The 24,090-nt window shown below is 43.1% G+C and overlaps 1 protein-coding gene across 4 annotated transcripts; it reads right to left on the reverse strand.

Moving 5' to 3' along the window:
* Positions 1–22,409, reverse strand: NACC1 (nucleus accumbens associated 1). Of its 4 annotated transcripts, none has more exons than XM_072399468.1 (7): positions 22,316–22,409; positions 21,744–21,884; positions 14,483–15,401; positions 11,582–11,755; positions 10,398–10,503; positions 9,312–9,409; positions 1–8,430 (listed from the first exon to the last, which is right to left on the reverse strand). In XM_072399468.1, exons 3-7 carry the CDS (start codon positions 15,351–15,353, stop codon positions 8,177–8,179), a joined length of 1,503 nt encoding a protein of 500 aa, XP_072255569.1. In that variant the 5' UTR covers positions 15,354–15,401; positions 21,744–21,884; positions 22,316–22,409; the 3' UTR covers positions 1–8,176. The 4 variants fall into 4 exon arrangements, with proteins under 4 accessions (XP_072255569.1, XP_072255568.1, XP_072255566.1 ...); XM_072399467.1 differs by having other exon boundaries at positions 11,582–11,776; XM_072399465.1 differs by having other exon boundaries at positions 11,582–11,776; positions 14,453–15,401.
* Positions 22,410–24,090: the final 1,681 nt, after the last annotated feature.

Below are 24,090 nucleotides of genomic sequence, written 5' to 3' on the forward strand. Positions count from 1 at the left end.
TTTTGTTTTTTTCAGTTTTGTTAAAAATGTTTATTAATATTTGTTTTCGGAATTTTTTACTCCATTATGTGCAATTCTTCTGTCTCACAGTTAAGGGAACACACAGCGATATCTTGGCACTTAAAAAGAGCAGAGAGGAGGGAGACATGGAAAGGGGGCATTTGGGAAACCCCGCCCACCGCACAGTGGATTAGGGAAGGTGGGGGTGGTGCATTTCTCAAGCATTTGTGATTAACAAGCAAGAGATTAGTGAAAAGTCCGTTATGTGAATCCATTTTTTTTTTTTCGTTAATTTTATTTTCCTCTACAGTTAAAAAATAAAAACTTAAGAAATAGCCACTGGCTCAGGGGGAGTAGAAAAACAGAAGCATCAAATAAAAAAAAGTGCGGCCCTCCTTCTCTGCTAATGAATCATTCCAAAAATTTACCAGTCTGTCTATGAAATTGTCTATTTTTTTATTGCCAACAAGGGAAGAATCACTTTTTTTTCCTTCATCAACATTACATTTTATAGGACTGGTTGGAACAAAGGTAACGTCAACCATTTTAATTGTGCAATTCCATCAGAAAAAAGTTTGGATAAATGTCAATGGTGGGTGTAGTACATGCTCACAGTCAGAGGCTGGCGCTGTTTGGGTACGACTCCTTTACGATAAGAAATAGAAGGGTCAGAATTTTCAATAAGGGTGCGGTATGTGGCAAATCTCTTGTAGACAATTCTGCAGAACTACAAGTTCCAGCATGCAATTCTAGTAGCCCTAAACTATAAAAAACCATTGCTATAGCAAAAAAAAATCACGGCGCCATCTAGCGTCTGTGACAGGTGTTTTATCTGCGCTATTACAGAGAGGTCCAATCAGCGACATCTTGTGTCTGCGACAGGTATTGCCTTTGCCTACATATGTGTGCTATACCCGACAGGACCCAGCAGTGACATCTAGTGTCTGATACGGGTATCACATCTGCCTACATGTGTGCTGTACCCGACAGGGCCCAGCAGTGACATCTTGTGTCTGAAAATCTGTGGTATTAATTGGCCCTATATTAATCAGGACTCGGCGGCGACATCTAGTGTCTATAATTGGTATTACATCCACGTTATTCTAGACTGGGCCCAGTAGTGACATCTAGTGTACGTGACAGGTTTTAAATCTGCCTACATGTGTGCTGAATCCGACGGCCCAGCAGTGACATTACATTGCGCTATATTAAACAGGACTCGACAGCGACATCTAGTGTCTGTGATTGATAATACATCCCCGCTGTTCTAGACAGGACCCAGTAGTGACATCTAGTGTATGTAACAGGTATTATACTTGCACTAATACAGCCCAGACCCAACAGCGACACCCAGTGTCTGTGAAAGGTTTATCTGCTCTGTTCCATAAAGAACCCAGCAGCGACGTCCAGTGTCTATGACAGGTTTTACATTTGCATTGTTCTAGACTAGACGCAGCAAGCGACACCTACTGTGTGTGACAGATATTACATCTACCATACCAGACCCGCAGCGACACCTAGCTTTAGTGAGCATGTACTACACCAATACCAATTTTCATATGTAACAGAAAGGCCTATAAAATATACATGTTTAAAATATGTTGAATCTTCCTTTTTTTTTACCTAAACAACTACTGTGAAAAATGGTGGATGTGATCACTAGTGAAAAATTTGGCAAAAGCAAACAAAAACAAAAAAAAAAAATATGCTTGTGCAGCTTTGCGCACTTCTGCATATACAAAAAAAAAAAAACACACACACACAAACAGATTGCCTAAGGGCTGCTTCTTTTCAGATCTCCATTCCCACCCCTTTGCCTGCAAAAATATTAATTCAAATATATTTACATCCCGTTACAGCCCCGACAGGACCTGGAGCTAACTGAGAAACCTAGACATGGGAAGAGAGGTTACTATATATACAGATCTATGTACAGCAAGACATGCATGGTGCAGGCAGGTCAGTCATACCCAATGGCAGCCCTTGTATTAAAAAACACACAACTTGCATCTCCATTATTATTGGTTGAGATGCGGCAATCTCCACGCTTTACCTCACTGAATATAGTGTTTATTAGAACCACGCGATTTCTAGACGTTATGTTGGAAACGGTAAAGATGGACATGGATTATGGGGTGATTTTGCACTGCCTACCTCAATAATAGGCTGATACATGAAGCAACCAGCTCTCCCAAATAAGATCCCCGGAGCTCATGTATAACAAGTGATGGGATGGGTTTTTCTACGTTGTCCATAGCAACAAGTGTCTAGGCAACACTTAACACATGGTGAAGACTGGTTGGCAACCCGCTTTGACCGCCCAGATGTGCACATTGAGGCCCTTGTGTATTTTTTGGGGGAAAAAACAAAACCGAAGTTGTCCAGTTTTCAGCCAGTGTCCATTGCTATGGCCATAGTGTTCCTAGCAACAAGGGTAAAATTGTCAATTTTCTTAGTGCAAATTCAATAAAGCTAGTATTTGATTGCTATGGATGGTTTGCCCCAACTACAAAGTGAAAGCGACCAGATTAGCAAATAAAAGTTGAATGGAACCAGTCACATAAAATCTTGTCAGATCATCTCAGCAATTTGTGCCTGACCCCCCCCCCCCCCATTAAAAACAACCTTAAAAATATCCAATTATTTAACTTATGTGACTGGTTGCTACTTAAACGTTTGCCCATAGCAACCAGATCCCTGCTCCTATTCGGTCTCCTTATAGCAGCCAATCAGATTCCAGCTCTCATTGAGCTACTGCAGGCCGATCTCAACAGGTTGCCAAGGAGACACTGTTTAAAGCAGCTGTCGCTTCAGAGAGCCATCATGTGACTGGCTTCTATGAAACAGCTGCCCATAACAACCAGATTCCAGCTCCGTTTCTGTAGTGCAGGAGAGAAAATAAAAGTGGGACCTGGTTGCTAGGGGCAACAATACTTTTTTGCCCATCCTTCAGTGGTTATACATCGGCCCCGGTGTTATTAATATTTTGTGCATACACTAATTACAGTATGTTCAATTTCCAGTGGCCTTATTACTAACTGGTACCATATAGTGCCCTCTCTATCCCTACTCTACCTCTGTACAGAAGAACCTATATTCTACACGCTTCACCGGCTCCCTACAAGATCAACTATACATATATGTACAAAATTAACATGTAATAGCATGCCTGGTAGGGGGCGCTGTGCTCTAACACCGCACCTGTCCATTATGCTCCTGCACCTAAAACCGCATTAAAAAAAATGAGATAGAGGCATCTAAGAGAAAGAAGCTAGATTAAAACACGTGCACCTACATACCCTTATGGAAGCCATCTTGGATGATCCACAAAAGTACTCAGAACTCAGCTTAACCAGAAACCAAAAATACCAAAAATGGTGCTGGAAGTGCAGGAGCAACAAGATCATTTGAATAAATCAAGATGTTGCTGCGATGCATGGAGTCTTCTCCCCAGAATTGCGACCAAACTTTTCAGTAACCACCCAAAAACAGCCAGGTGGTTACTGAAAAGTGCTGGGTGGTGCACCCAGCTAAAAGGGCCTGGGGTGAAAACACTTGGTAAATATGTGTATTACATATAAACATTGCTCTCTATAGGGTCTACTTTTAAAGCAGTGAATTGGACATTGTCTGCTGGAGAATCTTTCAGTCCATGTGTTTTAATGTCAGTGACAGATTCTTCACCCGTGAATGTCAGATTCACTGCTGTATTACTAGCCACTATATCTTCTTTTTAGGTTTTGTTTTAATTCGGCTTTATGCTAGGTTCAGACGTGACTTGAGATCAAGCAATCCCCAGCGTGCTGATTCCTAAAGAACCAGAATTTGCAGATTTGATAGTAGGTGGCAGTAAATGGTACTGTACTGCTCACTGCCGCCCCCATTCATTCTCTATGGGGCTGCCGTAGCACTTGTAGCGTCATTGCAACCTCACCGCCAGTCTCAACATAGCCTTAGGGTGCCACCCAGTCATTTTTATACCCAAGGAATATCATTTTGTATACTGCCCCTTAACCTCTCTACAGAGGGGTCTATTGATGCCACTAAGTCATGGAAACCTGTAAAAAATCCACTGCACCTTAAAGTGCACGTCTGGGCATTTTAAAGGGATAACAACCAATCAATGCTGTACAGGTTGTATGTAAACCTCATATTTGTGCAGTCCAAATCTTCACACTGAATACAAAATATATGTCTACAGTCTCACTAGTACTAAATTGCTTTGGCTCACAGAAATGCATTTTGGCATGGTCACTGGCACCAAGGTTTTTCTGCAGCCTTAACGCATAGGAGGAAGGTTTACTGATGTGTTCTGAGAAATCTGTTGGATCTGGCTCCATGGGGTGAATAGAAAACAAATTACCAAAAGGTAATAAAAGGAATGGGCTTTCAGGATATAAAATATCAGAGCTGCCACAGCTGGTTTGGCTCTCATATTCTATATACACTATATATTCATATGCAGACAGGTTCCCTTGATGTGAAATGGCCTAAAGCAGATCCCCACTTTAAAATGCTACTCCACCCTCCCTGCTTCCAGCTCTGCACCCCTTCTGTGTTCCACCGGGTTTAATGACAGCCAGCGTCATCCAACCCACATCATGTGATCCCAGGGAGTCATGGACACGCCCCTTGGGGGGGGGGGTGCATCATAGCTGCCCTGGGCTCACAGGAGTTCTGCACTGCGAGAGAACTATTTTTTTTTAGCATTCAACACTAGGGGAGAAATCGAAGGACCCCAGCATATCATCAAGCAGGTAAAGCTGGAAAAATAAGTTGGTATGTATATGACGAGGAGGGGGGCAATTGTATTTAGTTAAGTGGAGCTCTGCTTTAAACCATAAGCTACATACACACATCAGAGGATTGTCGCCCAAGACGAACAGTGGTATCATGTGAAAATCTGACACGTGCAGGGGTCTCCCAATGACCATTTGGGAACGATTGCTGTCCACTCCTTTGGAGGAGAGCACAGCGGGGTGTCGCTCACTTCATCCTTCACTAGAAAAGGCCACAAAGTTTGTTTCCAGCGACAACCATTTGACATTTGTATCCCCCCCTCTCATTAAAACAAAACCCATTTATATGTTGTGTCATCCAGCATAAAAACTGCACACGCAAATCCTTTTTTTAAAATCACTACAGAGAATTCTGTGCTTATGCAACTATAAAAATGGCTGCCGTAGCTGTACCTGTGCACCTCTATATACAAATAAAACCGTCACAATCCTATGTGCCGCTTTACCCTACTGCCCCTTTTTTTCAGCTCGTCGGTGTAGAAGCTGTGACAGGCTTGGTGAATTACCGAAACGCGTCGCACCGGCCAGGCATTGGTGGAAGCGCCTATATATCCTCGCTTCATCGCCCTTCAGCGATGTTTTCCGATTGGCTCACATATAACCAATCGGCAAATAACAGTATCCATGCATGCTATCAATATAAAAAAAACAAACACTGATCAGATCCACACTGTGAAGGCTCGAACCCGTGCGGTACAGGTTCTTAACTGTTTTAGAATTATTAACCTCTGCCGATTGCCTCGTGACCAGCAAATAAGGCGATTCTTACGTAAAATTTATCAATACCATGCACAGCTGTCCCTCAAAATCTAATCTGCCGTGTGGATTCCCAAACTATGATTTTCAGTCCAAAGTCTTGAGGCCATGATATATTAAATAAAAAACGGGTGTTGAAAAAGGGGGGAGGGGGGCTGTGTTGGCCATAGCAGTCAACTGGTTTCTCCCCATGTTAGAACTATAGAACTGATTGGTTGATATGGGCGGACCCTTTCATACATAAGGCCCCCAATATACAGAATGGGCAAATGTAGATGGGGCCCATACCCATAAATTTTCTACCTCCCCTCTCTAACCTGCCCTGGGAATAAAAAGGTAACAACAGGAGAGATCTGATTGGCTGCTATCAGCAATCAAAACATGTCCTTCTGAAGTATTTAAAAATGCAAATCCCAGTGAATCTTTTAAAAATGAAATGGTACTTTCTGAATTCCTACTGGTCCATTGCATTTTTGTCTGTAAGATTTTGTGCTATGATCAAACCAAGATCGAAAAAGATCTCTCATTCACAATTAGGCCATTTTGTGGACTTTGTGGGTATTTTTGACAATAGGGTTTTTTTAAAAGGGAAACCCGTCAGTCATTTTTTTTCCTTCTGTGAAATTCCTGCCTAAGAGCAGACACCAAAATTCACCTTTGGTGGCTCGACAAGCCTCGTCTATGTTCCCCCCTCACCCTGGTGTCATTTTATAAGTGGAGATTTGGACACATGGGCAGATTTTTGTTTCCGATCCAATAATAAGATCGAACCGGAATCTGAAGGTAATTCAGCAGCCCAGTGCTCAAGAGAAAAGTTTTTTTTGGGTTCTGGTTGTGGATACATCGGATCTGTTGGTTAATATCAATCTTTACCCGAAACATATATTGGAAGGGCGGAATCTAGTACACATGTGCAGTGTATTAGTGTAACATCAGTTGACTGAATGCCAATCAGAATCATGATTGGGCAGTCAAGTGCAAAATTGCCAGCGAAACTTCCAGAGTTTGCCCCACCCATTTGTTCTGCTATCCAATGAGAATGCCCTTATTAACTCAACGCATGCTCATTGAAAAGAAGACAACTTCGGGCCCACAAGTAATGAAGACGTGAAACCAGGATCGGAGGGGTACACAGGGCCGATACACATTTCATGCTAGCAATGGCATCTGAAAGCTCTTCATGGTGCCTGCTCCTAGGTGTTTTCTACTAAAGGTAAAAAGGGCCGATGGGTTTCATGAACAGATGGTTTTAGCTAACCATTGTGTCTTTTTTTTTTTTAAAGTGCAAAATCAAAAATATTTTAGAAATACAAGTTGTTAAGCAAATCGAAGCCTAGAGATACAAAAGGAATCATTCATACACCAGGGATCCTTTTCCTATTGTTATCTGCAGCCTTGATGCTAGCTATCTATGCATAGGATAAACTAATCCAATGAAGTTCACTCAGGGGCCATAAATACAAATCATCAAGGCAGCAGAGACAACAGTGTGCTTGGGCTGCGTGCCCACTGACATGCAGGTAAAATGTAAACAGGGAGAAGGAAGCTCAGGTAAAGAGAGCCATGGAAAGATGGTTCCAGTTTTGCCCACCAATTGGCTCCTGTGGGGAAAACAGTTATCTTTAAGCAAGGTGCTGACATGAATCAAAAACTAGGACACTGTCCAAACTTTGGAGGAAAAAAAAAGGCATACGGTTATCAAAATCGTTTTCAAATCTTTCAAAAACTAATGAGATCTTTGTTTACAAGACCCAAGATCACACGAGGAGAGAACTCAGTAACAGTACCGCCCTCAGCAATATGCAGTTGCAGTCTAGCTTTTTCTTCTAGTGCATTTAAGAAAATGAAGTCTAATAGGCTACTAGACAAAATATGGAGACCCACAGCAACCAATCAAATCATCCGACTCCTAAAAAATAAAAGCTGAAATCTAACTGGCTGCTATAGAAGAGGACAATCTGTCTAAGTGTTCCTTATTGAAAGAGCTTGTGCAATCATCATTTACCTTCAGGCTATAGAATACACGGGTCATATTCGCAGCTGGTTTCAGGTCTCAATACACCTGTGTGCAGCCAGCATGCGAGGGTGACCTCAAAATCCTTCTAAGGATGGGGTGGGAGGGGCTTTTAAAAATGTAAGGAGTTCCTAAAAAAGCTAAATCGCGCAGCAGGGATGCAGGATTTGGGTTATCAGTCAGCCAGTGAGAATACCGTACTTCTACCTCGACTGCACTATAAAATGACGCAAAGAATCTATTTACAGGTGAATCTCAGTTTCAGCTCTATAACCTTTGACGTGCTTGTATGACGATGCGGAGTATCTCCATACACTGATAAATGTACACGCTGCGCTATATAATGACACTGCGTATAACTGTATACTGATAATGGAACACGGGGCGCTAAATGATACAGAGTACCTCATGCAGCAGTGTATAGTGATACCGAGTACCTCCACACCAGTCTCTAGTTCGTGCAGCAGTGCACAGTCATACTTAGCACCTCCTACTGCGGCGTTTAGAATATAGTCCACCTCCTGAGTGCCACATTGTCCTCTACCCCTTCCTCCCTCGGTGAAGACAGAGGGCAATATTTACATTTGTGGGCCCGTACAGAAGGTTATCACGGCATCCCCTCGCCTGGCTCGCCATCGAAGCCGGTGCCGTGATCGCCTCCAGTAGCCGCCCCCATCAGGTCAGGTTCCATTTTGCCGGTGTCGTTGATGAAAGACGTGTAGGCGTCACCTTCGGCCATCAGCAGCTTCAGCTTTGGGATCCAGCTCTTGCGCACTACGCGCCGGGCGTTTGTGCACATATCCGCTGCAATGGCGTTCATCTCACTCTCCTTGAAATTCGGAGCAAAATTCTGGCAGTAAACTGTGGAAGACACAAGAGGTCAAGTGATGGGTCACCTTTCTCATTTTTAGGAGCATATACAACAAGTACATTTATGTGAGATTTTGTTATTTAAAACCTTCCTCACAGCAATCATAAACTGCTGATAACTTCAACCCACTGGATGGTATAGGAGTTGTATTGCTGCTAGACAGACTTTGCACCAGCAACCTCCGTTTTCCCAATCTGTGTGCCTTTCCTGTTACAATTGTGCAGGATGTCCTAACATGATTGTGGAGTCCAAAAAACACCACGGGCACTTGCTAGTACTTAGTTAGAAACTGAGTAAAACACACCCCTTCCCTTTTTGCAATGAGAATTTGTGGAAAGATACTTGCACTGATAGGTGCGACTTTACTTGGCAATGGTATTTAAAAGCACTTTCAAGCAAAAAAAAAAAAAAAAACATAATTCAAAACATGCTTGGACTTTATTTAAAATTACATTTTTAATCAACTAAAAATTCACCTGCCCTTTGTGTTGGTCAGCGACTGTGAATAATGGGAGAGAAGGAGCATTGCCACTTATCTGATCACTGTCATGGTGTTTTCATTTAAGTAATATAATAGGGAGCAAAGAAGTGCTTTTCTTGAGGGTAAAATGAATACAAGAGATATGCATTGAAGGTATGGGCTTTAAAGAGACTTTTTACCTTCTGATAATAGATAAGAACAGGTGGTGGTCATGCCAAGCGTCCCAACTAAACTGAGAGACTGTCAGAGAGACATTGCTTTATCTGCATGATAATTCTATTTGCCCGGCATTACCCACCCCTAACTCTGGGTTGGTTTTATTACCACAGGACAGGCCAATTCCGCAGTTTATGAAACCAAAGTTTGTTTTTTCAAGAACACAACACTCACACTTCACAGCATGCAACACACGGCTGTCCAGGGGCTTCCTGCTAGGGTCATTGGTGGATGAGCGGATTCCTGTTCCACAACTGTTTGCTAGAGTGTTTCTGAAAAGTTAGAAAAATATGGCTGAAAAAACTCTGGTATGCAATACTTGCAAAAATAAACATTAAATGAAGTTTAGGCAACTATAATGAAAGTTTTCTTCTTTCACCGATAACGTGGAAACTCATTGAGGTCACCATTTTCTAATATAGCATGCAATGCCTAAAATGTGTGTAAGCACAACAGAGAACTTCTCTAATTTGTTTTCTTTCTATCTGCTAAATATACAAATAAAGGCATTTGTGTTCAATGCAAAAAAGATGTGTGCTATTGTGTGCTGCTTCCCCCACCTCTTACATTGTAAGCTCTTGGGGTCCTCTCCTCCTGTGTCACTGTCTGAATCTGTCTGTCATTTGCAACCCCTATTTATTGTACAGCGCTGTGTAATATGATATCGCTATATAAATACTGGTGTACTGTACAGCTGTCCTGTACACCCTGCCTGTGGTATCTCAATATGTACTCTCAGAACAATCTATGTTGTAACAATAAACAGAGGGGAAAGGGTAACAGTTGTTAAGTTTCTGCACTTGCAGGTTCTATAAAAGGATAAAACGTGGGGAAACGTATATGTTTTGCGGAAAAAGGTATTGCATGTTTCTTTTTATTTTTATTCTCATTACACAGTATTTTTAGCGCTAACATATTACACACCACTGTACAATTACACAGCACTGTACAATGTCCATAGTCATGTCACTAGCTGTCTCTTAAAGGTGATACAGATATTTTTCTATGTTTGTTGTTTCTAAATGTAAACTTCAATAAAAAAGATTGAAACAAAAGGTGTGTGACTGCATGACTGTAGCAGGGACATTAGACTACATGATGAGGTGAGGACTGTGAACAGTTCTACGAACCGCGAAAAAAAAAAACATGATATATATCAGGGAAATAAAATCTCTTTTCCATTATGACTAATGGCCCATTCTACCCATGGAGAAACAAGTCTGTACCAATCCATCATAACCAACACATTCCACTTCTAACCTGTCAAAGAAGGAAGCCAGTAACCGGCGGAGCAGGACCTTGTGGCGTGTTCCAGCGCTGATATGACAATTCATCAACTGCGCACGGGTGATAAACACGTTGGTTCCTGAAATGATATAAGAGGTAAGGGATAAAATGAATTTTTGTGTCAGTTTCAAAGGTTTATTTTGAGTATTCAGTAGATTTTTTTTTTATAGCTAGGCAAACCAATACAATTTACCTTTGTTGTGACACCCTAAAGCTACCCATGTCCAGACTACAGACAATATGTTATTTTATATAGTCTTAATCAGTAAAATACATTTTTAAGTCTTCACTGTCCTCTCTATAGAGAGGTGCAGATGCAGCCACTGTAATTAATTCTCAATTTCTTATTTAGCACAAGAAAGGTTCTAATTATTAGTCTGTTTTATATGTTGTTATAATTATAAAGCAGACAGGCTGCTAAGATTCAGCTCCACACTGAAAATTGAGCTTTCAGTGCCTCTGTTGGTAGAGCTACAGCTAGAGCTACAATGGTTTGAAGGCCTTGCCGAAGGATGCAATTTAGGAGATGCGTCCAATTGACAAGTACAGAACTTCAGATCACTATATATTTCACACAGAGCTCAAGCTGACACATTGGGCCCGATGCTCTTATCAAAGAGGATACATGTTCATCAGTGAAGCTGGGTGATCCAGCAAACCTGGAATGGATCTGGTCCAGGATTTAAAACATTTGCTAACAAATAACAAATGACTTTGAAGAAATGCATTCCAGGTTTGCTGGATGACCCAGCTTCACTGATGAAAGTGTATCCTCTCCAGCCTTGGAGAGCTTTATTAAATCAGGCCCATTATAGCTTGTTGTTAAGGCAAAATACTTTTTATATACTCTTCTCCCTGATGTTTTGGGTTGTGAGTGGGCCCTTCAGTGTACTCACTTACAATGCAGGACTGCTAATCCTTTATTGTACAGGATACTCGGAGGCCTGGGACTAGCAGAAAGAGAACCAAACAGAGAAGACCTTGGGGGCGTACCTGGACAAAAGAAGGAAGCCTGCAGGTACGAGGGATAAGATAAATAAAAGCGGCTTTTAATGGTACCCTAGGTAAATTTTTAACCCTTGTAGCGTGGGGTAAGCACCAATACGGGTGTTATTTTATACTCCGGAGTTTAGCTCTAAGAGAACGACATTATGTACCTGTCACCAGTTCTATCTTCTCAGCAGGGTCTCCTTCTTCATAGAGTTTTGGATGACAGCGGTTCCCGATCTGACTGATGAGTTCGGCTGGCAGGGTGGCCAGGTCTTGCTTGACCCGAACGCGGTTCCTCGAGTCTGAGAAGACGGGATCAGGCAGAGCCTCCACCTTCTCAGCTGAAGAATTCAAAGAATATTCTAATAATAAGAGCACAAGGTGCACATATTATACATTGCACAGCCAAGAGAAGACATTCTGTACACCGAGACTGACAAAGGACTTGACCTCACCAGACCAGAATACATCACACAGACAACAATCAAATGGTTTATAAAAACAGCATACACCGAACACAACAACCAACATCACATTCAGAAACACAGAACAGTCTGCAGAGTCCTTGTTATGTGTTCCACTGGTGAACAGAAATCTAAACAACTTCAACAGGCATCAGATTTATTTTTGAAAATATCAATGCACTGTTATTTTTTTCCAATTTAATGAAAAGGAAAGCTCAAAAGATTGAGCATTTGTCAACCTATATCGTAGTAGTGTGTTTGTAAGAAATCATGGATTTTAAATCTCGTCATGCATGTTGGCATTCTCAGATAGGGAGGCAGATTAAAAGAGACAGACGACATGCTTGATCACTGCCCCGGTGACAGACCACGGCTCAAAAGACTACATCTTATACATCCTTATATAGGACCCCTTGCAAAACAAAGTGGAGAGGGGCGGCAAAGCGTCTTGTACCATTCTGTGAATTTTAGGAAATCAGGAAATGTAATCTTCTGGTAACTGGATATACACCGCCAGATGGTGTGCGGACCAGAGAACTTAGCCCAGAGATCTCACCAAAAGGGTCCCAAAGAGATAAAAAAGCAAAGTCAAATGTCTAATATCCACCAAATTCCATTTTGGTGGACTGATCAACCTTTTCACTTTCGCAGAAAATCAACAAAACACATAATTTGGTCCAAAGTGCTGCAAAGGACTCAATAAATATGAGAAACACTCAGAACCACACAAACCAAATGATACAAAACAAACTTAAATCAGTCGGGAAAGACTACTACAACTACAACTGATCTCAACTTAAAATGTTAGTTGCTTAGTTGTTGAGGTTGAGGAACTGGGCCTCAGCAACAGAGATGGAACAACAATGCAGATGGAGAATAAGTCATTACCTGCATGCTTATTCCAGGTCAGTCACTTATAATATTGAATCCAAAGGGCCCAGATGACAGTCAGGCAATTAGCCTTTTTATAGGAGGACAGTTTAGAAATATTAGACTCCAAGCTTCTCAACACAAAACAAAAAAAGACTCAAAACTAGCCCATATGGTAACAACCCACAAACATATGAGTACACCACAGGACATTACCACCAAACCACACAAAAAGCAACTCATTTAGACAACACAATGATCTCACATGTATTCACAAAACTAAATTTCCAACACACACATATCATAATGGCTTTCAGAGGGAACTGTGTCCCCCCTTTAAACAACCAAAATGATTCAAACTCATACTGGCAAATATAGGAAGAATGAATGTTTGTGGTCTAATCTTTCTTGTTGCACCAGCCAGACTCAAATATAAACTCATTCCCAGGGGACAATAGGTAACACACATACACAACCAAGTAATGGCAAATGTTCCAAGCAAATAACACCCAGAAACAATAAATCACATGTGTACATAGTGGCAAACTCACACGATCAGTACTGCACTTCCCACTCCTAGGATTCCTCTGAAACATGCTAAGAATCTAAGGCTGGGTACACACGTTCAATAATTGTCGTTGGAAACGATCTTTCACTATCTTTTCCAATGACAAAAGACTGAACGAGCTCTGTACATACAGTGCCTTCTCCTCTATGGAGAGGGGAGGGAGAGAACGACGGAGCGTCACTGTGCTGCCTTTATCATCTGTCAGGACAGATCCATTAACGACATTAAGGGATTCTTGTCCGATATCAGCCCAAAGGCAATTATCGAACAAGAATCATCTGACGTGTGTACGTAAGTGTCTGAGCCAAAACTGTGCAAAGCTACTGGCTGTCAAACCCGGCTGTCACTTACAGCTCCAGTCCTCACTATCCATCAAAGAGCAGCTGAGTGGTTCCTGATAAAAGTGATCATTATGTCAACTATGATTAAGTGCTCACATGCAGGCTGGATATTTATACGTCCCTTCTCAAAGGAGAATAGATTCAGTTCAGCTAATCTCTCCTCATAGCTTAGCTCCTCCATTCCTTTTATTAGTTTAGTTAAGTAAAGATTTATTGCCAAAGTGTGCACTGTTGCTCTTTTGCTTCCCAAACCGGTCATCAAGTTCCACCAATAGGGAATGATTTGCAGGTAACTTCACATATATAAAGCTTTAGTAATTCACGTATCAATAACTACTTGTGTGATTTTCTACAACATTCACTGTTGGTGGGACTTGGCAACAAGTTTGGGAACACCGATCAAGACACTGCTGACTGCTAGTCTCAGGAGGTTTGGTGTTACCAAAATAGTGTGCTTACTATTCTCCTTGCTGGAGAGAAAGCTGAACATAAGGATCTGAAATACAAGGATCTCCCTGCTTGTGCTTCATTCATATGGATCACTGCTTCATCCATGTCTCCTGCTGCTTTTAGATTACCCCACCAGTCATCTGCCCTCTGAGGAAAAAAAAGTCAAAATCTATATTAGTTTTAACTATTGCAGATTTGGTTGCCTTGAAAGTCATGAATGCTACTAGCAGAGACAAGCATGTATCTGTATTGGCCAATAATTATTTTACTATTCTGAAGTGTTGTAGACACCCATACATCACACATACATCACATAAAGACCAACCATGACCAAATCAAACATACCGCTACTGATGCCCCCATTTTCTCTCTCACCGGCCTGGTTGACGTTCATCATGCTGTACATCGTATACATATTGCAGATTTGTCGGTACTGCTCTTCTGTTCCATCCTCTGCAACCTCTTCTTCCTCATCCTCTTCATTGTGGTAGGACCCAGGGCTGTCACTTGTGTATGCGCTGGATGTTCCTGGGCTGGTCCTTTCCGAACCGATTGCACCCGTCGCTGCTCCCCCGGATGGTCCGCCAGGTCCAGGAGCTGCTGCCTGGGAAAAACGAGGCACCTTCCTATTTGCTCCTCCTGCATCTTTCTGTCCCCCATCCCACAGTCTCTTAGCCACAGGGGTGCATTGAACGGCCTCTGACTCCTGGCTCTCTGTCTTCACTCGAGGTTGCCGTGAGGTGTTGTAAGATGAAGACGAGGACAAAGTCGCCACTGCATTGCCTGCTGCGACTGCTGCAGTTGCAGCAGGGCTTGGTGGTTCAGAATTAGGAGTTTCTTCAGGATGGAGACCCTGCGAGTCACAGCTGGGTGAGCTTACCTTCAGGAAGAACTCTGTTCCCTTTTCCATGATCTCCTGGATTTGCAGGAAGCCGGCCGTGTACATAAGCAGGAACTGGTCCCCTACATTCATGCTGAGCCGTCCGGTGTAGCAGAAGCTCAGGATCTGCTGGAAAGATTGCGGCTGGACAGAACCAGGAAGCTCCACCACTGGGTTCTTGCTGTTATGGAACAGGTCTCTGAAATAAGAGCTGCTGGCGGCCAGGACGGCCCGGTGAGCTTTAAATTGATGACCGCGAACCACAACAGAGACATCACAGTACAGACCCTGAAGGCGCTGCTCGTTCAAGCACTCCAGAATGCTGTTCCCAAAGTTGGGAATCTCCATCTGCAGTGTCTGTGACATGATGAATCCAAGGTGGGAAGAGGCAGACGGAGGGGGAGGTTACAGAGGCTAGGGAAACAGAAAAAAAGAGAAAAAAATGGATGTTAAAGTATCAACAAGCCCAAAAAAGCCACTTTTCAAGTTAAAGGTCCAGTCTAGCCAGAAGTTACATGCAGCCTGGTAGGCTGAGATAGCCCCTAAATTTTAATGTCACAGATCGTTATTTGTTCCACTTGGAGCACTACAAGTAGTAGATGATCTGTAAATATCGCTTCACTTATATAGATATGATATATTTGACATTTATCCATCCTATATACTGCCTGATGTACAGTAGCAGTCCAATATAAATACCATTTGGCAGCTTTCTTCTATCTGCAAACATCTCTCACCCTTATACCTTATAACTGGCATTCTCAATCAAGGTTCCATGGGTCCCTAGAGTTTCTCTAGAATTTGCCAGGGGTTCCTTGAGCTGTGGTTCCCATATAATGGTGCCTGAATGGTTCTGAGACCAACAACACTTGGAAAAACCAAGTGCATGATACCAAGGATTGTGTGATACAGAGTGCTGTCTGTAAAGGTGGAATTTTCCTACTAGCAACTAATGCAAATTTTTCCCAGTGACTGATTACAACACAGGTTCCATGACACCTGAAAATTATTTTAATGGTTCCTCGAGGTAAAATGGTTGGGAAAGGCTGGTCATGGGGTGTTTATAAAACAGGGAATCTGACAGTAAAACATTCCCTGGTGGCGAATCAATTACTGCCATTGAAACACAGATTCCCGCCAAGTGTCAGACTCACTACTAAATATCAAAATCTTTCCAAGTGATGAAGGGGTTAGAACCTTTGTCAGATTAAAATTGCAGTTTTTCTGATTCCTCTGGGGATTTTTAGCTTTACTATTGGTTCTAACGATCATTGTCAAAGAAATGTGCAATGGAAAAATGAATTCTTGTGGAACAGAAGGCGAGGAGTAATCTTCCCATGGGGATCCCTGCCAAAGACATTTCCCCTTATTGTGGTACGTCTAGCACAGGAAGTACAGAGAATCCTAAGATCCTAACCATTCCTTAATCTATGCAAACTGAAAAGATTTTGCTTTATACACACTACAAAAGGAATGTGGTCATAACCTCCCTACCGGGCATGATCAAACCCATCACCCACCTATTATTATCAAACAGGATTTATATACCGCCAACAAATTATGCAGCGCTGTACAATAAATAGGGGTTGCAAATGACAGACAGTGACACAGGAGGAGGAGAGGACCCTGCTCCGAAGAGCTTACAATCTAGAAGGTGGGGCAAGTAACACACAATAGCCTAGCACATTAATCTGTTGGCTTTGCCGTTTCCTCCTCAGATCTCTAAGTAGAAAGGCAAACAAAGAGTGTTTACAGGGACACAAACACTCCCTATGCCTTGTGAGGCCTGTGGTTCACAGCTCTGTTCACATTCCTGTATGAAAAGGCGCACAACTAAATACAATATGTGAGTTTCAGGATGGGGATGTTATTTCAGAATACTGAAGCTGATCAGATCTTTGTATTTTAGCTCTGATATATTGCGCCGCGCTGAAGTCCATAGTCATGCCAATAGCTGTCCCTCAAAAGAGGCTCACAATCTAATGACCCTATCATAGTCATTATCACAGTCAAAGGTCAATTTTTGGGGGAAGCCAATTAACCTAACAGCATGTTTTTGGAATGTGGAAGGAAACCCACTCAAACACAGGGAGAACATGCAAACTCCATGCAGATATTGTCCCGGCCTAGATTCGAACCCGGGACCCAGCGCTGCACAGGCCAGAGTGCTAACCACGGAGCCACTGTGCTGCCCGCACTTGTGGCCTGCAGTGACTTTTTTTGCAGCATGGCCAGATTTGTGTTTTCGAGCTCCTCCAGCAATCCAAAACCAACCAGCAAGTCAAAGCCCAATTAAACCCTAGTTCTTGCACTGGGCCTGACCACAGAGAACCATAAGCTTGGCACAACCATTATTCTCTATGGACAGGTCTAGCACAGGGTATAAGCAATGCTTGCTCATTCATAGTGTGGGACAGTGACAGCTCAGCTTCATCGGCATCTCAAACAGCATTGATGCTGCAGGATCAGGATGACAGCAAACTAAGCTTCTCAGGAGGAAAGACCAGAAGGTCATATTTATATTCCTAGGGGTAGATTGGCAAAGACAAATCACTATCTGTTATAACGCGTTTCTTTGGGTTGGCTGCCTGGTGGAAGAGGAGATTTGCCAAACCTGCTTCCTTGCTATATAAAGGTACTTCCAGGAGTGACAGGAAGAAACAAAAACACACTCAGTGTTTTCCCCAGGCCCTTTTAGCTGGGGGCACCACCCAGCTTGTTTTGGGTGGTGACTAAAAAGTTGGGCCACAATGCGCTCCTGCCACCCACCTACAGCTTGAAATAAAATTTTGGGGGAGAACACCGGGTCTGATGTATCAACAAGTTAGGTATCACTAATGTGATATGGAAGGTATTTCCTAACTCCTAGATTGTAAGCTCTTTGGGGCAGGGTCCTCTCCTCCTCCCGTGCCACTGTCTGTATCTGTCTGTCATTTGCAACCCCTATTTAATGTACAGCGCTGCCTAATATGGTGGCGCTATATAAATCCTGTTTAATATTAGTCACCAAATAGATTCAAACTTCAAAATGTGAGTATAATTGGTGACTGTGGGGTTGAGGAACTCCAAAGCTTAATAAAGTGAGTGTGTGTGCATAGATGTTTTATATATATATATATATCTCAGCAATATTGCACATTTCCCTATGTGTTATCCATCTAAAACTACAGGCAGCAATTCTATCAGAGATCCAGTTAGCTCTTTTCTTCTTCTGTTGCTGGCTGACACTGCCATAGTGAGAGAGAACTTAGTCTCATCCCATTCTGCCCCTCTCTACTTTCATCCATTGAATTAATTCCCAATTGCTTTGACTTCCAAGAATCGGTCTATACCCTGGGGACATGCCTTTATCAATAGGAACTGACCTAGGCCACCCTGATGATCAGCTGTAGTGGTCATCTCTCAGGGAGCAATGAAAGGTTTGGGGGATATGTTTGGTTCATGGCAATAGAAAACCTTTATGAACATGTTGATACATCAGTGTAATTACTTGACCTCCGGTATCTTTATGTCTGGAATATATATGGATACGGAATGGTTGGTGTTGGAATTATTGTTCTCTGGACCGGACACTGGAAAGTTTATATTTTTATGGAGCCCAGATTCTGAATTATAATACTAAATAGTACATAGAGATGTTTGTATTTATTACATTTCCCTTTATTCATACTTTTTCTTCATTTCTTATTTTTATATGTCAGTTTACCTTCTGGGTACAGGATTGCCAAAAATATTTTGTGCTCATGTGATTGGCTGATTTGATGTGACATGTGATACTGCTTTACCCAGCAATTTCCCTCATTTTACAATGCTGGAGATGATCATGTGACTAATAAAGGTAGACCCCCACTCAGCACGTTGGATGATCATGTGACAGTAGGCTGCCCCTCCCACTAAACGCATGTGGGATGATAATGTGACAGTAGGTTGCCTCTCCCACTAAACACATGTGGGATGATCATGTGACTACAGCAGGCTGGCCCTCCCACTCAGAACATGTGACTACAGCAGGTTGCCCCTCCTACTCAGAACATGTGGGATGATCATGTGACAGGAGGCTACCCCCTCCCACTAAACGCATGTGGAATGATCATGTGATGGCAGGCTGCCCCTCCCACTCAGAACATGTTGGATGATCATGTGACAGTAGGCTGCCCCTTCCACTCATCACATGTGGGATGATCATGTGACAGTAGGCAGCCCCTCCCACTCAGCACATATGGGATGATCATGTGACTACAGCATGCCGACCCCCCCTACTTAGCACATGTGGGATGATCATGTGACAGCAGGCTTCCCCTCCCAAACACAGCAGCAGATAAGAGACCGCACCATAGTTGTCCCAAATCTTTTCAGTGTCCGGGCTAGATGAGATTACCCCAGCACTAGTGGGGTCACATGTTAGATACATTTATTCCTTTATGACCAGAACTAAAAATACATATTGCAGTATATTTTGTCACTTTGCAAGTCAGCAATTACAGCTTTATGCTCCTTTTCATGCATTTTCTTCTTTAACTTTACAGCACGTTGTGAAAAGAAAAGTGCAATGTTTACAGAGTTCAGTAACTAAAGGTAAATATTATATACACAACAGAATGACTTCATGCAACCGGAGTAATATTAATATATTGTAATCAGAAGGAATACAGGCATAGTGGCCAGGATGATCATCCCATGTTTGTATGGGTTTCCTCTCACACCCTGGCTTGTGGCCCCTGGACTTTCACTATATCAGACCGGTGTGTATATTGGTCCTATATTTTAATATATAGTCTGGTGGGGTACTGATATTATACATTGTATGCTGTGTGTCCTATGTGCTCTCCATATTAGACCGGTCTCGTACCCATATTATACACAGTGGGTGCTACCCCCTGTATATCAGAGCTGTCTGAACATTATTTTATTTAGAGCCTGGGGGGGGGAGGACTTCCTATATTATGCTGTGTGTTCCCTGGGCTGGACTCCGAGACTATATCTGGTCCCTGTAATATACAGAGAATGTGTGTCCCCTCCTCTCCATGTTAGACCGATCTGTATATTACTCCAATATGTATTATATAGAGTCTGGGCAAAGGAGACCCTATGGATTGTTTGCTGGGTGTCCCCTGGGATGAGCTCTCTATATTAGATCTGTCTGGTCCCTTTTTACACCCTGTGTGCTAGGCTTTCTATATCTCCTCCTAGATTGTAAGCTCTTCGGGATAGGGTCCTTTCCTCCTCCTGTGTCACTGTGTATCGGTCTGTTATGTGCAACCCCTATTTAATGTACAGTGCTGTGTAATATGTTGGTACTAAAATAATACTGTTTAATAATAATTATAATAATAATATACACAGGGTGGTGGAGTCCCCTGGGCTAAACTCCCTATTTGTGATGTGTCTGGACCCTCATACTATACAATGTGTCCCCTGGCTGGCTTCTCTCTATATTATATCATCTGGTCCTTATATTATACCCTGTGCACTGGGCTCTCTATAATAGACCGGTCTGGTCCCTATATTATACACTGTGTATAATGTGTGTTCTCTCTATATTAGACTCATCTGCTCCTTATAATATACATGGTATGCTGTGTGTTCCCTGTGCTGGGTTCTGTATATTAGACTCATCTGGTCCCTATACTATACACTGTGTGCGCCCTGGGCTGCATGTCCTCTATATTAGACCGGTCTGGTCCCTGTATTATATGCTGTGTGCTGGGCTCTCTATATTAGATCAGTCTACTCTCTATATTTTACATGGGGTGTTGTGTGTCCCTGGGCTGGGCTCTCTATATTAGACCAATCTGGTCTCTACAGTAATGATTCCATGATGGGCTCTCTATATTAGACTCATCTGTTTCTTATATTATAGGCTGTGCTGGATGTCCCCTGCGCTGCAGGGGACTCAATATAGACCAGTATATTGGACCAGTCTGGTCTCTACATTATATGCTGTGTGTCCCCTGGGCTGGACTCCCTACATTAGACTCATCTGGTCCTTATATTATAAGCTGTATATTGGGTGTCTCCTGGTTCGGTCTTCATATTACACACTGTGTGCTGGGCTCTCTATATTAGACTCATCCAGTCCCCATATTATACGCTGTTCTGGGTGTCCCCTGGTCTGCACTTCCTCTATATTAGACTCATCTGGTCCTTATGGTATACACTGTGTGCTGGGTGTCCCTCGGTCTGGTCTCTATATTATACACTGGGTGTCCCCTGGTCCGGTCTTTATATTATACGCTGTATGCTGGGTGTCCCCTGGTCCCAGCTTTATATTATACGCTGTATGCTGGGTGTCCCCTGGCCCAGTCTCTATTATACGTTGTGTCCCCTGGTCTGGTCCTTATATTATACGCTGTATGCTGGGTGTCCCCTGGTCCTTATATTATACATTGTATGCTAGGTGTCCCCTGGCCCAGTCTCTATATTATACACTGGGTGTCCCCTGGTCTGGTCCTTATATTATACGCTATATAATGGGTGTCCCTTGGGCTGCACTTCCTCTATATTACCCCTGTAGGTGTCTCAGAGTCTAGGGGTCCCTTGGTTGGGCTGTACATGGTCCGTACCCCGCCATACACAGGCAGACTGACAGCCCCCCATCCTGTGCCCGGTCCAGGGAGTCTCCTGCAGCCTCCCCTCCCCCCAACACGGAGTCACATGATAGCTCCAGCCGGCCACTACAGGCAGGAGGGAAAAGTAAAGATGGCGGCTCTGGGCTCACTCTTGCCATCCACACGCAGACTGGAGGCCTTCACTCACCCGCTGTTTGGTCCTCTCACCGCGGTCCGCTGTCCCCGGTTCCCGCCTCCGGTGCTCGGCTCTCAGCGGCTCCGCCAACAACAGCGGCCATTCATCGCCAGCTAGGAGAGACGCAGCGATCACCGATCAGACTGAGCCAGACTGTGGAAAGAAATAGGCAAGGCCAGATTAGAAGAGCGCCGATCAAAGCGAGCCAGACGACTATGAAAGATAGGCAGGCAGTAGAAGTAGAGCATGGGTGTATCGAGCCAGACTATAGAGAAGATAGCAAGTCAAAATCAATGGAACGCCGAGCGATCGAGCCAGACAGTAGCAAAGACGACGGTCAGGGAAGAGCAGCCGAGCGCCGATATGAATGAGGGGAAAAAGCGACCGGTAGCGATAAATAGAAACGGGTTTGGCACATAAATGGCGGTAGAATTATTCAGTTAAATAAAGAGGTAGAATGGCAGTCAACAGAACGATGAGTAAATGATGGCGATGAAAATAGATGGGTTAAAACAGTCGCCGAATCATCAATCGGAAGAATCTGTTGTCCGTGATCTGGTAGACTAACACAAAGCGCTACGTACCGAGCGCACTAACCCTATCGGGAGAAAATCAGGCGGACCCCGGACGAGGCAGACGGCTGCTCGGAGTCCCAGACTATGGCTTGCATAGGTAGGCAAAAGAAAACGATAGCCCAATCATCAAGCAGACAGTCTGCCCAGGACTATTAATAGAACGCCGAGCAGGGGCCAGCTCAGGACCCGCACTGGAGGAGAAAAGAATAGACAGTCGAGAGAATCGATCAGCCTGGGAGGGGGAAGGAGCGCCGAGTTAGCGAGCAGACAATGGGAAAGATAGGCAGGACGGCGAATGGATCGCAGAATCATAGAGCAGACACCCAGGGGAAATGAGTGGAACCTCGAACTTCCAAGAATAGACAGAAAGAAAATCCAAACAAAGGAGAGAAAAGCCGATGGCCGAGTCATCGATGAACAGCGAAACTTATAAAGAAGCAGCGAATTCTCCATGGCTGTATTCATATGAATTCTTAATATTATTATTTATTACATTATTATATATTTAATTATTCATTTAAGAGCATACATAATGTCTATGTTAGCATTCAGCAGCATCCCAGCCCTCTGCTCGTTCACCACTTTCGTATTCTTTTCAGGGGATCTGTCAGGAAATATGAAAAGAGACATCAATCCTGCTCTCTATTCCACTAACCCGACTCTTTCCTCTACAATCTAATATGAATGCTGCAGCCAGACTCATCCATCCTTCCCTCCGCTCCTCTTGTGTTGCATCTCTTTGTAGTTCTCTTTATTGGCTTCCATTTCACCTGAGAATCAAATTCAAGCTCCTGTGCTTTGCCTTCAAATCCCTCCACAGTTCTTGTCCTCACACCTCCTCACACGCACGGCTCCAAATTTTTTAGAGCTGCCCCGATTCTCTGGAATTGTCTTTCTCATCCTATTCAGCTTGCTTTTACTTTCACATTTAAAAAAACCCTTCCTTTCAAACTCAAACCAGTCTTCTGTCTCCTCACTTCCCACCACTACATATCTCCCCTCCAATTGTGTTATTGTTACTTCCCCCACCTCCTAGATTGTTAGCTCTTCGGGGCAGGGTCCTCTCCTTCTTCTGTGTCACTGTCTGTATCTGTTTGTCTTTTACAACCCCTATTTAATATACAGCGCTGCGTGATATGTTGGTGCTATATAAATACTGTTGTTAATAATAATAATAACTCTTCCGCATGCTTCACCCAAACAGTGAGAATTAGCCAGCAGTAAGGATGGCGCCTTCCATGCATGCAGCAATGACAGCTCCTGCACCTGTCATTGTTGCAGGATGTTTGCACAGGGTATGTATATATAAGTATGTGCGATGCTGTGCATACTTGCTGTTTATGGCAGAAGCTCACTACCCAACAACGAGTTTAATTCTACTTTAGGATCCAGGAGCCTGGAAGTTATCATGCCACTAAATCAGCATAAGGGCAACTAAAATAGATGATCACCACCAAATGGCATCATTTACAGCCATTTTGTTCTAAAGACAGTTAGAGCTGACCCCCAGCCTTCCACAGTTGTTCAGTCTCTTGCAAATAAATTGCTTACTCTGAGCACTATTATTATAATACAGCACCATCATATTACACAGCACTGTACATAGTCCATAGTCGTGTCACTAACTGTCCCTCAAAGGAGCTCACAATCTAATGTCCCTGTCATATGTCATTATTACAATCTAAGGTCAATTTTGGGGAGAAGCCAATTAATGTCACCACATGATTTTGGAATGTAGGAGGAACCCTGAGTACCTGTAGTAAACCCATGCTAACACGGGGAGA

Source organism: Pyxicephalus adspersus, chromosome 2, assembly GCF_032062135.1.
Source record: "Pyxicephalus adspersus chromosome 2, UCB_Pads_2.0, whole genome shotgun sequence".
In the NCBI taxonomy this organism is placed as follows: Eukaryota; Metazoa; Chordata; class Amphibia; order Anura; family Pyxicephalidae; genus Pyxicephalus; species Pyxicephalus adspersus.

What these genes read in the sequence shown, in the direction of transcription:
- NACC1 (XM_072399465.1), bottom strand. Translation starts at nt 15,353, where the DNA reads ATGTCACAGACACTGCAGATGGAGATTCCCAACTTTGGGAACAGCATT. An exon ending in GAAGATAGAACTGGTGACAG is followed by an intron (nt 10,504 to 11,581) that starts GTACATAATGTC and finishes ATATCATTTCAG; the next exon opens with GAACCAACGTGTTTATCACC. An exon ending in TGTGTTGCATGCTGTGAAGT is followed by an intron (nt 8,431 to 9,311) that starts GTGAGTGTTGTG and finishes TGTCTTCCACAG; the next exon opens with TTTACTGCCAGAATTTTGCT.